Here is a 14,940-nt window from a genome sequence, read left to right on the forward strand (position 1 = left end):
CCCTGAGAGCAGGGCAGGGCTGGCACCTCCAGGTGGGGAGGCCCCAAGGCCAAGGACGGGAGTGCCAGATTTTACCCCACGTGACCCTGGGCTCTCCTGCCAGCTTGGCTCCCCAGCCACGCCCACGCCAGGAGTCATCATCGAGGAAGGAAGTCCTATTTAGCAAGAACACTAGAGTGGGTTGCCATTTCCTTCTCCAATGTATGAAAGTGAAAAGTGAAAGGGAATTCACTCAGTCGTGCCCGACTCTTTGCCACCCCATGGGCTGCAGCCCACCAGGCTCCTCCGCCCATGGGATTTAAATATAAACAGCTGCACTCAAAGGGCAGGAGGAAAAAAATGCAGGGGCCAGGGGATGGGCCCTGCACATCCCACAGCTCAGGGGCGTCTGCAGGGACCTGGGGCAGAGGCCTCCCAGCCCTGCTTGGGCACAGGGTAGTGGAAACCCCCAGTGCTTGGCACCATGTGCAGAAGAGGAGAGGCAGGCACTTGGCAAGGAGGGCTGCACCAAGGCCAAAGTCACCCTAACCTCTGCCAGACCAGGGCCCACCGCTTCCCCAGTCACCCTGCCTGGAGGGGCGAACGGCCCTGCCCCTCTCCGCGGGCCCCCGGCCCCTCCTCTCTGTGCTGCTAACCGGACCCTGGTCATTATACTTCCCCCAGGAACTCCTGACCTGTGCCCCTTCCGATCCTCTGGTGCTCATGGCTCCGCCTTCGTCCTGTCACTCACCGCTGTCACTCATCACTCTGTTAGCAAACCCCTCTGAGTGCCAACTGTATGTGCGGTCACACAGTCCCCCGGGTCTCACCAACTAAGAGCCTCCGGACTGTGGGCTCCTGGGATGCAGGTCCCCCTCCACTCACGGGTGCAAGCCCCTGCCCAGCTCTGGGTCTGTCCCCAGGCGTAGCTCCTGAGGCCGAGCCTGCTGGTTTGGTTCCCGTCACCCTTTAGCACCCACACCCACCAGGACCAGGCCAACGCCGTGGACCCAGACTCAGCACACGCAGCTCCTCAACACCTCAGAGAGCCGTGCGTCCTTCCCGCATGTGTGCAAACACACACGCCGCACACAAACGCGCACACATATAGGCCTGGGAGCGAATGCCAGGAACGTGACCACGTGTGTGCGAAGTCGCTTCAATCGTGTCTGATTCTTTGTGATGCTATAGACTGTAGCCTGCCAGGCTCCTCTGTCCCTGGGATTCTCCAGGCAAGAACACTGGAGTGGGTTGCCACGCCCTCCTCAGGGGACCTTCCCAACCCAGAGACTGAACCTGCGTCTCTCATTCTCCTGCATCGGCAGGCGGGTTCTTCACCTGGGAAGCCAGCAGGTCTCAATGGAAGGTCAGCCAGAGCCAGGTCCAGCTCCGAGCTCGGTAACTGTGTGACCTGAACCGATCCACTGTGCCTCTGAGCCTCTTGTTTCCTCTTCTGGAAAAATCAGGACAGTCCTGCTGTCCCAGAGTTAATTATGAAGGGGTAATAACAGCTAACATTTCACTGAGCACCTACTAGGGGCCAAGCGTGGTTCTCAGTGCTTCACATGTACTTCTATCATCCTCATTTTTATAGATGAGAAAACAGGCTCAGGAAGGTTAGACACCTGCCCAAGGTCACGCCACGAAGCAACAGAGGAGTCAAGAAGCGCCCTCAGGTCACGAGACCCCAGAGCCGGCGCAACATTCCACCACTGCACTCGTAACTGATGGCACCTGGAGTGTGGTCCCGGCGTGTGACCTCCTCCCCAGCTCCCGCTGCCTCGTCCAGCAGCTTCTGCCCAGGAGCTGGGCGATGCCAGCACACGCTGTATGGGGCAGGGGCCTGGATCTGGGGCAGGTGGTGGCGTAGGGGCTGCCCCCATCCGGGTCACCCCATCGCCCACCTCAAGCTGCCTGAGCACACGGCCTGGGTCTGTTTTGTTCACTGCTGTATCACTGGCGCCCAGAACCGGACCAGGCACCCAGCTGGCGCTCATCACTCGCTCACCCTGATTGAGCACTTGCCTGGCGCCAGAGGCCTTTCTATACGCCTCACAAATAGCATCGCATTGAAGGCATGAGGTGGGAATCACCACCCTCTCCATTTGTACAGGTAAAGAAACCAAGGCACAGAGTGGGAAAGCCACTTGCCCGGGGTCCCACGCAGTCAGAGGCAGACTCTGCTAACCACTACGCCATCATGCCGCCTTGGTGCCATCCGTGTTTGCTGATTGAATGAGCGGATCCACGACACATGCTCCCTGGACTCCCGGGATGGCTGGCCAGCCCAGCCTCCACCCCCAGGGCTGCGCGGTGACCCCCTCCGCACCCAGCCCGGCACTCCCAGCCCAGCGGGCCACCCCACCTTGCCGAGAAAGTGCTTCCGGTAGAGGCGGGCGGTGTGGTTGCACTCCAGCTTCACCTTGGTCGTGGGCGACTGCAGCGGCTCTGTCTCTGGGATGCTGGTGATTTCGTGATTGGTGCCTTCAATCCAGTAGCCCCCAAACTGGGGCAGCAGGATCAGGGGGAAGGGCCCTTCTCGGCCCAGGACCTGAAGGAGCACTCAGCTGAGGGTCACTCACCCTGCACCTCGGTGGGGGCCTTGGGACACCCCCCCCAACTTGGACCCGGAGCCACTTCTGTCATGGCTGAGGGGTACCAGGGCATAGCCTGGAGCCTCCGAAGGTCCCCTGGCTCACACCCAGGGCCCCCTCCCACCTATTTGGTTGGCCAGAAAGTTTGTTCGGGTTTTTACAGACGATGGGATGGAAAAAACCCAAAGGAACTTTTTTGCCAAACCAATACTAGCTCGAACCCTTCTCCTCCCCCTGCAGGCCCAGACCCAGACACACACAGCCTCGGAGGATGGGGGTGTGGGGACAGGTAGATTTGGGGGGGGGGGCGTGACGCTGGCCGAGAGGCTGGCATGTGGGCTCAGACGCCTAAGGGTTTGAGTGGGCTCTGAAGTCCTGGGCCTGGAAACGGAGGCTCCAGCACCCACAGCAAGGCCTGCGGTCAGGCTGTGACAGGAAGGAGGACCTGGGTGTCTGGACTCCCTGCTGGAGTGCCTCCCAGGCTCAGGGTGGAGACCAGCCCCGTGGGGTCTCCGGCTGCTTACCTCGTGGACACTCGGGTACGGAATGTAGTCCTCCTCCGTCTGCAAAACAGGGCAGGGCAGAGGTCACCCCTTTCCTCCAGCCTCCCCAGGACGCCTGTGGTTCTGCCAGCATCACCCACCCCCGCCCCCAGGCTGGAGGAGTGGATGGGGCCGTATCCTCACCTCCCCATCCCACGGTGGGGGGCTGGGGGGTGACCCCACGAGGCAGGGGCTGGGGCAGGCTGAGCTCGCTAGGTGCTGGCAGCCTCTTCCGAGCCTCCCTCTGCCCAGTGAAAAGGAGGCACATAGCCTCCCCAGGAGACACACCTCTGGACGGGTGGCCCTCAGTGCATGGGAATGGCTTGGGGGGCTGGTTACATGGACTGCTGTGCCCCACCCCCAGAGCTTCCCAGGCTGTGGGTCTGGGTGGAGCCCAAGAAATTACATGCCAACCTGCCCTCCAGGTGACGCTGATGCGTCTGGTCTGAGGACCACACTTTGAGCAGCCTGGCTCTGGACAAAGCATGAGCCTTGTAGCCATGAAAGCCCTCATCCCTACAGCCCTGGGCCCACTCCTACAGGACCAACCGGTCTTCTTGGAGGGCAGGGGTCCCCAGTCACCCACCACAGAGCTCGATACCTATCAGGAGGGGCCCTACAGCCCCCACGCCAAGAAAATTCTGAGTCTCAAGAAACTCCACACGTGTCTTTCAGTCCTGAGTTTCCTGGCAGTCTCCTCTGGAGGCTGGGGGGGCCACCGGGCCACCCCCTCCCCATCTCCTGCCCCCACCCCCCTCAGTCTTCCCAGGCAGGGGCTACAAGGTGCGAGGAGCACACGCCTCCGGGTCCTGGGTATAGCTGGCTTCAAGGAAAACCTCTTACAGCAGGCTGTGAGGGATGCGGCTTCAGTTCTGGGAAGGGGAAGCCTGGAGAGGCACGGAGAGTTTACAGCGGAGTGGAGCTGGTGAGGAGGAGTGGAATAAGGGCCCCAGGCCTATAGCAAGCGAGGGGTTCTCCGCATCTAGGCCTCCCAGAGCGCAGGGACTAGGTGTGCCCGGCTTCCCCCTTGGCCTTAGCACCTGGCCGGCAGTGAGACCACTCCAGGAAAGGATGCTGGGTCCTCCTGGGCTGGCTGCTCCACTCGGCCATCACATCTCCCACCTCTAGAAAGGGGGCCTGCCTCCCCCGTCCCCATCCCCTTCCATCCCCAAGCCCTTGGGAGTGCACTGCTCGGGAAGCCGACTGCCCCCAGAAGGGTGGAGTGGGACCAGTGTCCAGACCTACTTTGAGGGGTGGTGGGAAGGAGCATCGCTGTTCATCCATCCTGCTTCCCTGCAAAGAGAAGGCAGCACAGCCCATCATGGCCCTGCCGTGCCCAGTGCAGGGCCGCTCCCCGCTGCAGGCAGCACCCCCTCCAGGTAGATGGTGATGTTTGGGGGCGGGGTGGGAGTGGGGGCTCCCAGGGCAGGGTGCTGGGTACCCAGGCCTCCGGCCTCAGAAGGGCGGGCCCTCCTAGAAGGCCCTGGGGCTGAGGGAGGCGGGCAGCAGCTGGGGGCGCTGGCCGCTGCTGAGAGTGGGGGCAGGGCTGATGCAGGAGCTGGGGAGGGAGGGAGGCGTCTACACAGATGCGCCGCTGAGAGGGAGAAAAAGAGGAAGGAGCGGGAGAGGGAGGGAGAGAAGGAGGGGGAGAGGTGGGAACGGAAAGACAGAAAACTCAGAGAGGCAGAGAAACAGAAAGATGGCGGGGGACAGGGTCTGAAGGGTGAACCAAAGCTCAGGCAAGCTCCGGAGCTTTGTTCAAGTGCCATGCCCACACCTCCCAACACCTACCCGAGCCAAACAGCAGGCAAGGGGCCTGGAAGACCAGAGTGGAGGAGTGGAGGGGTCAGGCAGGGGGATGGGGGCTGCCCTCCCACTGCAGCCCAGCCTCTGGTTGCCCCGTGCCCTCTTCCCACTCCACATGGGGGTCCTACAGAGCCTGCAACGCTCTTGGGAGACGGGGGATGGTCTGTGTAGGCGGGGGTGGGTTGAGGTGCTGAACCCGGCTGCCTCCACAGGAATGGGAGCTGGGGAGACCCAGGTGGGCCCTAGGCCCCGGGGGTCAGCCAGGGAGCTGGGCATTATCAGTGCCTGTCCTCTCTTCTGACCCCGACGGGGAGCTCTGGACGCCGCACCGTCACCATCTCCTCCTGGCACGGTCTGCAAGAGCTCCCGGGCCGGTCCTCAGAGAGATGTCGGGCTGAAGATACAGCAAGGGCCGCCCCCCAAGCCCCAGCCCAGCTCCCTCGGTGGCTCCCTAGAACAGGCTTCAGAGCCCGCCTCACCTGCATCTTTTCAATCATCTCAAACAGATCTGTGTTCTGCAACAGAGATGGGGAGAGCAGGTCAGCGCTGGGGTGGCCCCGCAGACACCGCAAGTCCCCAGGGTATCTCCACCCACCCCAGCCCTCCCGGTTCTCCAGCCCTCGACCAATCCCTGTGGATCTGTCCGAGCAGCAGAGGGACCACAAGGGACGCCGTTTAGGCTGGGGCTCTGTGCCACGGACTGGAAGAGTCTGACCAGCTGCCTAGGGCTGTCCACCCAGAGTCCAGGACCCTTTCCAGGCAGCCCACCCCAACTGATGCTCTGCCCCAAAGGAGGGCCTCAGATGAGGAGGCCATGACCTTCAGGGAGAGACACACCTCCCTGTCACCGCAGGAGTGGCAGTGCCACGATCGGCCCACGAGCCCCTCAGAGGAGCCCCAGGTCGCAGCTCCAGAGATGAACCCAGCTGGGATCCTGGGGAGGGTCGGTGGTGCCACCCACCTCTGGAAGGAGGACCCCACCCTCCCCACCAAGCAGTGTGGGCTTTGGGGCTGTTGGGGGGCCGAGAGAGGATGCTGAGATGTCCCACTGGCCTGATACCTGCGTGTGAGTGCACACACCCTCCCCTACCTGCGTGTGAGTGCACACACACCCTCCCCTACCAGCGTGTGAGTGCACACACACCCTCCCCTACCTGCATTTGCGTGCACACACAGCCCCTCCTCCCCCTCACATGGCCACCGGGCTCTCCCGAGGCCAGCCTGGGCACACACGGGGTTAATCCAGCCATCTGCCAGCTGTGCTTGGCAGCTTCGGCCTCTCCAGCGCCAACTCCCTACGAGCCTTCCTGGAAGGCGGCATCCTTGCTGGCTGGCAGGGCTGGGGGCTGGGCCTGGGAAGCCCCTGGAGTCTCTAGGAGCACACCCCTCCCCCAGCACCTTCAAGGCCTCAATTCAGTCGGCTCCTGCTGTCCAGCGGGGGCACCTCTGGAGCTCACACACACGTGCCGTGGGGTTGTACACCAGGAAGCACATACGCCTTCTCTCTCTCTCTCTCTCTCTGGATCAAACACACACAGGCCTGCACGCCAATATTTAAACACGGTCTCACTGTACCAAAGAAAGCAAACACACAGAAACCCACTGCACAAACCCACCAGGTCTGTGTGCACCACTTCTTAGACTCAGAGCTACACACGAACACACACAAACACATATCAGTGTTCTATGTCACACAACAGCACACTCCCTCACACACACACAGGTCCAAGTCCCCCAGGAGCCACACACACAGAGGCAAACCCATCCCTGTGTTTTGCTCTGCTTGCTTTTAGTCGCTCAGTCCTGTCCAACTCTTTGCAGATCCCACGGACTATAGCCTACCAGGCTCCTCTGTCCATGGGATTTCTCAGGCAAGAATACTGGAGCAGGTTGGGTTGCCATTTCCTTCTCCAGGGGATCTTCCCAACCCAGGGATCGAACTCCAGTGCCTCCTGCAGTGGCAGGTGGGTTCTTCACCACTGGGCCCCCTGGGAAGCCCCACCCATATGAAAATCTGTGCAACTGCACCAGTAATTGCACACAAAGCTACACAGACACCACACGACTGCTCTCAAGACCGTGTTTTGAGCGATACAATAACGCGCTTGCAGACACAGGCAGGTATGTTCATGGAAGCGGAGCCACAGAGCCCCACCCCCACCCACAAGCTCACCGTCCCCGTCAGAGTCACACACCCTGTGTAACAGACACGCCAGACTTGATCCCACAGCACTCGGAGAAAAAGAAAAAAAGCATGCAATAGCTAGGGGAGTGCTTAATTGCCAAGGATGAGGGGCTTGGGTCTGAACCCTCCCCCCAACCACACAGACAGAGCTCTGTGAGAGATCACCAGACACGGACACCCCTCGTGCACCCCGCTGTGAGGCCTGCCCACAGAAACGCCCACCCTGGAAAACGCACGACAGGTGTCCCAGGAGATGGGTGACCTGCGGCCCTCGTGGCCACACCCGACACTTGAGAGCTTGGAAAGACAATTCCACAGCAGTGCCGCGGAGACCACAGACGCACAGTCCAGGCAGGCAAACACGCCTGTCAACTAACACGCTGTACAGCGAGCAGCGTCTGTTGTACCTTGTTCAGCAACAGCGGTCGTGTGCCCGAATGAGCCACACAGCCTCGACCCAGCACAGGCCCAGCGCCGGCCATCCCGGGGCACCCGTGTCCTCCAGGACACCCCACTTGGGGTGACCTCACACGGCCAGGAGCAGGCACCAGGAATCGCAGCCACCTAACACTGACACAGGGCTCACTGTCACCCAGGGCACGCACAGCAACAAGTGACACCGCAGATCCAGCCTCACTCGTGCACCAGACGCCCTGACACAGGGAAGGCTGGGAGCCAAGTGGCTGAGGGCTCCAAGCAGAGTTACATGGTGACATCCAGACCCCTCGTTAAGGGGGGGAGGGGATGGATGAAGTGGTCCCAAGGCTAGCGCGTGCGCGCGTGCACACACAAACACACACACGGAGTGCCCCTCTAGCCCAGAGCCACAGCACCACCATGGGCACTCTGTTGCTCAGGCAGCTGCAGAAAAAGCCCAGGGCCTGGGACCCCAGGGCAGGGGTGTGCCCTGTGGCCGCGGTGGCCGGGTGTCAGACCAGAAGCGAACACACCCTCCATGACGGAGCCTCGCACACCCGCCCTGCCCGGGACAGAGCCCGCCGGGCTCCGAAGAAGTTGGGCCGAACCGTCTCTGGCGGGCACCCCTCGGCCTTCGCCCCGGTCCTCACCTGCCAGCCGGCCCCTGCAGGCAACGATCCTCTCCGGGGACGGCCGGGGGGCGCCAGGGGCCGCGGCTGCGCCATCCCGAGCCCGGCCCGGCCCCGGCCCCCCGACCCCGGCGTCGCTCCCACTGGCCCGGCCGGCTCCGGCCCGCGCGAGCCGCGCCTGGGTCCCCGCAGCGCCGAGCTCCGCGCTCGCGGCTCCGGGCTCCGGCGGCGCGCTGCCTGCGCTGGGCTCGCCGGGCGGCCGGGCCCTGAGGGGGCGGGGCGCCAGGTACGGGCGGCGCGGGGAGGGGGCGGGGCTTCGGGCATCCGGGGCGGGGAGACGGGAGGCCCCGCCCCGCACGGGCCCGGGACACTGCGCCTGCGCGCTCTTGCCGGCGCCGGAGCGGACACCAGAGCACCCGGTCTGTCCGGTGCGTCCCTACCTGGCTTCCTATAACGTCCTTCTTCTAACCTCTCTTAACCCGGTCCATCCTAAAGGAAATCAGTCCTGAATATTCACTGGAAGGACTGATGCTGGAGCTGAAACTCCAATACTTTGGCCACCTGATGCAAAGAACTGACTCAGTGGAAAAGACCCTGATGTTGGGAAAGATTGAAGGCGCGAGGAGAAGGGGACGACAGAGGATGAGATGGTTGGATGGCATCACCGACTCCATGGACACGAGTTTGAGTAAACTCTGGGAGTTGATGATGGACAGGGAGGCCTGGCATGCTGCAGTCCATGGGGTCTCAAAGAGTCAGACACAACTGAGTTACTGAACTGAACTGAACTGAACCTCCTCTTGGGTACTGTGCCTCAGGGCCTCAGAGATGGGCTTCTTGGGCTGGGCTTTGAAGTCGGGAAGGAAGCGGCGGGGATGGGAGGCTTAGGTTGGAGACAGGGGTTTTCTTGAGCATCTGCTTAATGTTGGACCCTTTGCAAGTCTGATCCTCTCCCCACAACTCAAGAGGTAGGAGTGTTATCCCCATTTTACAGAAGAGAAAACTGATTCCAAGAGATAACGTATGCTCAAGATCACACGGCTAAGAAAAGGCAGAACTAGCAATCCACCTCCATCCCCACCAATGCCTGACAGGCAAACTGGTACCCTGGTTTCCCCAGGCCCCAGGCCCATACCTGTCCCTTACTGCCCCTGACCCTGGGGAGAGGGCAGGAACAGGGGTTGCCAAGGCCCCATGCGTGGAGAGGACTTCAGGATATGTGGGTTCTAGCTCTGACCTTGCTAAACTTGCTGAGTAGACTTGAGTAAGCCCTTGCCACCTCTGTAGGCCTCAGCTTCCCCATCTGCAAAATACAATGCCTCCGCAGGCCCTCCAGCTGACCCTACATTGTGTCTGCCACTGTGAGTGGGGGCAGGGCCGCAGCACCCCCTCCCCAGACAGATGCTGGGAAAGCAGTAATTGCTTCCTGAGTTCTGGCCAAGTCAACACCAGCTGCTTCGGACCCTACAGGGCAGGGCTGCCCACCAGCTCAGTACCCAACCTCTCTTCAGCTCCCTGAAGGAGTTGTTGGCAGCTACACACCACCACTCTCCATCTCAGGGCCAAGGGCTCCTGGAAGGAAGGCACTGCACCTTCCTTTCCCCTAGACCTGGCCATGGGTCAGGCTGGAGCCCAGGAAGCCAGCGGGAACCCTGGAGATGTGTGTTCCAGACACAGCATAGCTTTGTTTTTAATAATTAACAGCAGCAAATATTGATTTATGCAGGCACTTTCAGGCCTGAGCGCTTCCGGGCACCCATCAAAATGCAGCCAGAGAAACATTCATTCCCACACGGGGAGGAGGCAAGAGCTGCTTGCATCAGTGGAGACGTGTGTGTGCCAGGAGTGGAGAGTGCGCACACGTGTGCCTGCAACTGTGTGTGTGTGACTCTGAGAGCAGATGTGACTGTGTGTCTGTACACATGTATCTGTATATACATGCGTGTGTACACGTGCAAATCTGAATACATCTGCAGACATGTGGATGTGCCCGTGTGTGTAGGTGTGGGTAGGCTGTATATGTAAACAGGTGCAGATTTCTAAATCCTCGAGTAGAAAAACCCCTACAAGGGAACAGGGTAGGAGTACCTTGGGTAGCTCTGTGTCTCTACAATGTGGCTTCCCAGAGAGAGAGATGTCCCTTCTGGGTGTTCTCTCCTGCCCTGGGAACATAATGAGGCCAATCATCCCTCAACTTCCTGATTGCAACTTTCCAAGATTACTTTCACAGTCATCACCCTTTTGCAAATGGGCCTAGTGGGTAGAGAAGAAACTGTCCCCTCTATTTTACAGACAAGGACCTGAGGCCCAGGGAGGGGCAGGGCTTTGCCCACTGACGCACGGAGGTCACCTGCTCCTCAGACTTGCTCCGCCATCAACATTAATGTGAGCAGAGCCGGGAGAGGGGGACGGAGAACATGTCACAGACCTGGGACCCCTCACCCCTCCCTGGTTTGCTGGGGACCCAGATGGATCACTCAGTCTCTCTGGGCCTCGGTTTCCTTTCCTGTCAAAGGAGAACAATCCATCGACTGTGTCTTGATCCTGGGATGGGCGTGGGCTGTGGGACGGGGCAGTCTGGAGCCCGCAGCCGTCTGAGCCTGTGTTGGCACAAATGGAGGCTTCTGGCCGAGCTGGGCAAGAGGCCAGGAAGCCTGGGGGAGACAGCCCAGTGCTAACCTGAGCAGGCAGGACTCAGGGAGATGGGCTCTGCTAACCCTCATGTTTCTGATGGGAACACTGAGGTGCAGGGAGGGGAAGTGAACCCAGGCCTCCTGCCGGATGCTTAGGGGGACAAGGACTGGGAACCTCACTTCTGAACCCAGCTGCCATGGAGTCGCTCCCTTCCAGGTCCCAGGATCCACATGGCCCAGTCTTGGGCTGTTGCCCAGGCACAGACAGCAGGAGAGGATCTCAAGGACCCCCTGATATAGTCCCTAGGACCCACACTTGGACCCCCTTGGAGGTGGTGATCCCCAAAAAGTACAGTATTCCTTGGCCATGTACCATTCCTGACCTAGGAGGGGTACATGACTCTTGTTCCAGGTCAGAATTCTGGGCGAGAAGCTTGGCATATCCTGTGTCTGCTATTTGTTGGCTGTGTGACCTTGGGAAAACCACTTTACCTCTCTGGGCATCTGGATCCTTATCTCGAGAATGCCTACCACCCAAGGTTTGATGAAAGGACTGAGAAGCACGATACCTGTGCACACGCTTTAGGATCCGAAGAGTGTACTACACGAGTGAGAGCTTACTGCCCTCGGCATTAGAAATTCCACCAGACTAGGCACCCTGCTCAGACTACATGAGTTCCGGTCCTGGACCCATCACATCCTACCTGTGTGTCTTTGCGCAAGTAACTTAACCTCTCTTAGCTTCGATTTTCTCATCTGCAAAATGGGACTAAGAGGAGTATTAATATAAGTCCACAGTAGTTATAGTTTGGGGACGAAATGAGATCCTGCATGCAAAACATTAAGAACCCACCCATTAACTATTAAGCCCATGCTGCTGCTGCTGCTAAGTTGCGTCAGTCATGTCTGACTCTGTGCGACCCCAGAGACAGCAGCCCACCAGGCTCCCCTGTCCCTGGGATTCTCCAGGCAAGAACACTGGAGTGGGTTGCCATTTCCTTCTCTAATGCATGAAAGCGAAAAGTGAAAGTGAAGTCGCTCAGTCGTGTCCAACTCTTAGCAACCCCATGGACTGCAGCCTACCAGGCTCCTCCATCCATGGGATTTTCCAGGCAAGAGTACTGGAGTGGGGTGCCATTGCCTTCTCCGATTAAGCCTGTAGTAAATCTCAATAAATGCTTGTGGTTATTACTACTGATCCCCTGAAGAGGTTGTTTAGTTATCTATCTCCTAACCAGACCATGGCTCCTTGAGAGCAGGGTCCGTGTCAGATCGATTTCTGGCACCTCAGCACCCAGCAGAAAGTTGACACAGGTCATGGGCCAGGCAAACATTTGATTTCGACGATAACAAGAACAGCCTCATTTACAGGGCTTTTACTCTGTGCCAGATATTATGCACAGTGTTTTATCATCACTTTTTCACACTTTACCCCACCTCACAGGGCTCCTCTGAGAAGCAGCCCTGTGAAGTGGGATATTCTCATTACACCCGATTTACAGCTGAGGAAATGGATGGTATTGTCGATAATGAAGATAAGGAAGAAAAGCTGTTTGGCCAGTTTATTCCCAGCTGTTTTTCCCCCCAACCTTACTACAGACCCTGGTTCAACCTCTGAGACTGTGTCAGGTCCATCACGGGCAAGGAGCGGTATCCCCTTGGGGGGCTAAACCTCAAGCCCCATCTACCCAAACATTTGGCCTCTGCCCAGCAGTCACTCTTAGATATCTCCTGGCCCTGGGGTGGGGGTGGGGGGTCCTCCAGACCGGGGGCCATGGGCAGGCGAGCACTTACCTTAGGTTGGAATGAAGCGGTCTGAGAGGGAACTAAATCCACTCTTGGCAGGTCTAGTGCCTGAGGGAAGCGCTGGTTCTGCCCATCACTCCTCCTGGAAGAGAAAAAGAGTCTGAGGTCAGGGAGGGCCCCAAGTCGGGAGATCTGTGAACTTTGGGAGGAAGAGTCATTCTCAGAATTGGGGGATGTTAGGGGAACAGATTTCAGAAAGGAGGGGAACCTGGATTCCCCAGGAAGCAGGAGGCGAGCAGGGCTTCCAACCTTTCCCAGAGGTCACAGATATGGACAAAGTGTCCCTGTAAACTCTCCATTAGGCCTCCCTAACCCATACTCCCAAATCACTGCAGATGGTGACTGCAACCATGAAATTAAAAGACGCTTACTCCTTGGAAGGAAAGTTATGACCAACCTAGATAGCATATTAAAAAAACAGAGACATTACTTTGCCAAAAAAGGTCCGTCTAGTCAAGGCTATGGTTTTTCCTGTGGTCATGTATGGATATGAGAGTTGGACTGTGAAGAAAGCTGAGCACCAAAGAATTGATGCTTTTGAACTGTGGTGTTGGAAAAGACTCTTGACAGTCCCTTGGACTGCAAGGAGATCCTACCAGTCCATCCTAAAGGAGATCAGTCCTGGGTGTTCATTGGAAGGACTGATGCTAAAGCTGAAACTCCAATACTTTGGCCACTTCATGCGAAGAGTTGACTCATTGGAAAAGACCCTGATGCTGGGAGGGATTGGGGGCAGGGGAAGGGGACGACAGAGGATGAGATGGCTGGATGGCATCACCGACTCGATGGACATGAGTTTGGGTAGACTCTGGGAGTTGGTGATGGACAGGGAGACCTGGCGTGCTGCGATTCATGGGGTCGCAAAGAGTCGGACACGACTGAGTGACTGACCTGAACTGAACCCATACTCCAGCCAAGAGGATGTCCACAGCCCATTCTAAAGATGGGCAGACTGAGGCAGGGGTTGGGGGTTGCTGTATAGGGCTGAGCCCTGACCTCTGGACTAAGCAAGGCACACCCGTCCCTGAGCCTTTAGGGAGACAGCAGCCTTCAGGCTGAAAAGCCACCTGGGCCATTGCTACTATTAATGACAATAACAACAGCAGACACTCACTGGGCCAACGACATGCCAGGCCCCTGCCAAGCCCCTCTTTCAGGCCCGAGGGCACAAGAAGTCATCACACTGGTATTCCCAGTGTACAGGTGAGGCCCCAGAGGTATGCAGAGGTCCCATAGCTGGTCAGTGGCCGAACCAGCATCTGTGTGATGCTTGACTGACTCCAAGCCCAGACTCTGGGCCCACACCCACACCCTCCCGAGGACAGGAAGCAGGTCTGGCGAGGGTGAAGTCAGCTCCTGTTATCCTAGAAAGACTGCCGAGGAGGCCGCTTCTGGGGTCAAGGGGAGGAAGTGCCCAGTGGCTCCCGGGACCCAGGTGGCCCAGGCCGGGCAAGCAGGCCCGGCTTCCACCCACTGCCGAGGGCCACCCTGACGTGGCTGCTGCCCCACCCCAGTCCCTCAACCAAGGCTGGTTCCTGGGAGGGTGAGTCATTCAGCCCACGGCCCGCTTGAGTCAGGGCTGAGACCGCCACACCCCAAGAGGGGAAGGGACTGTGGAAACCTGGCCCAGGAAGGAGACCCTGAGAGAGCTCTGTGTCCCCTCCCGCTCACCTGGGCCCAGCTACTCAGGGAGCAAGGCTCAGAGGGACTGTCCATGGCCCTGGTGGGCTAACGTCTTCCCAGGGGACCCTGCACTGGGCGGTCTCGATGCACAGGACAGACATGGTGGCAATGACGTTTGAGGCCTGTGACATCGTTGTAGGAGAGGTACGCCCAGGCACTTACTGGCTGCGTGACCTTAAAACAATGACGTACTCCTCTCAGCTTAGGTTTCCAGAAAAAAATTAAAAAATTGCATCCTAGAGCCTGGGCAGCTAGAAGGTGTTCACTCAATGAATTCTTTCTTTGATTCATTCGCTCGTGGTAAACTCTGCCTTCCCACATCAGGGTCTCATTAAGTATTTGTTAAACGGATGAGTGGGTGAATGAGTGAATGTTGGCAGTAGGCAGGCATTAAAGGTTTGTGAGAAAGAATGGCCTCCACACGGGTTTCTGCAGATCACAAGGCCCGGTGACGTGGGGAGAGACTGGGAAGTGAGGGTGGGTGGAGAGAGGCCCACAGAAATGGTCCAGACACATTCCACTGAGGCTGCCACGGGGACCCTGCAGACGGACCGAGTGCCTGGAACTGTGTCAGGCGTGTTACATCCTCACTACTCTCCAGGGAGGTCGGCATTATTTACCCCTCCCTTTATATATATATATATATATATATATATATTTTTTTTT

The 14,940-nt window shown here is 58.7% G+C and overlaps 1 protein-coding gene across 1 annotated transcript in view; it reads right to left on the minus strand.

The window, feature by feature from the left end:
- Nucleotides 1–14,940, minus strand: part of RAP1GAP (RAP1 GTPase activating protein) — a 51,809-nt gene that overhangs the window by 18,752 nt on the left and 18,117 nt on the right. Inside the window, 5 exon segments of the mRNA XM_070382708.1 lie at nt 2,345–2,530; nt 3,098–3,136; nt 4,361–4,408; nt 5,401–5,436; nt 12,580–12,673. Of these exon segments, the coding sequence (XP_070238809.1) occupies nt 2,345–2,530; nt 3,098–3,136; nt 4,361–4,408; nt 5,401–5,436; nt 12,580–12,673 (403 nt within the window).

The sequence above is a fragment of the Bos mutus genome, chromosome 2, assembly GCF_027580195.1.
Source record: "Bos mutus isolate GX-2022 chromosome 2, NWIPB_WYAK_1.1, whole genome shotgun sequence".
In the NCBI taxonomy this organism is placed as follows: Eukaryota; Metazoa; Chordata; class Mammalia; order Artiodactyla; family Bovidae; genus Bos; species Bos mutus.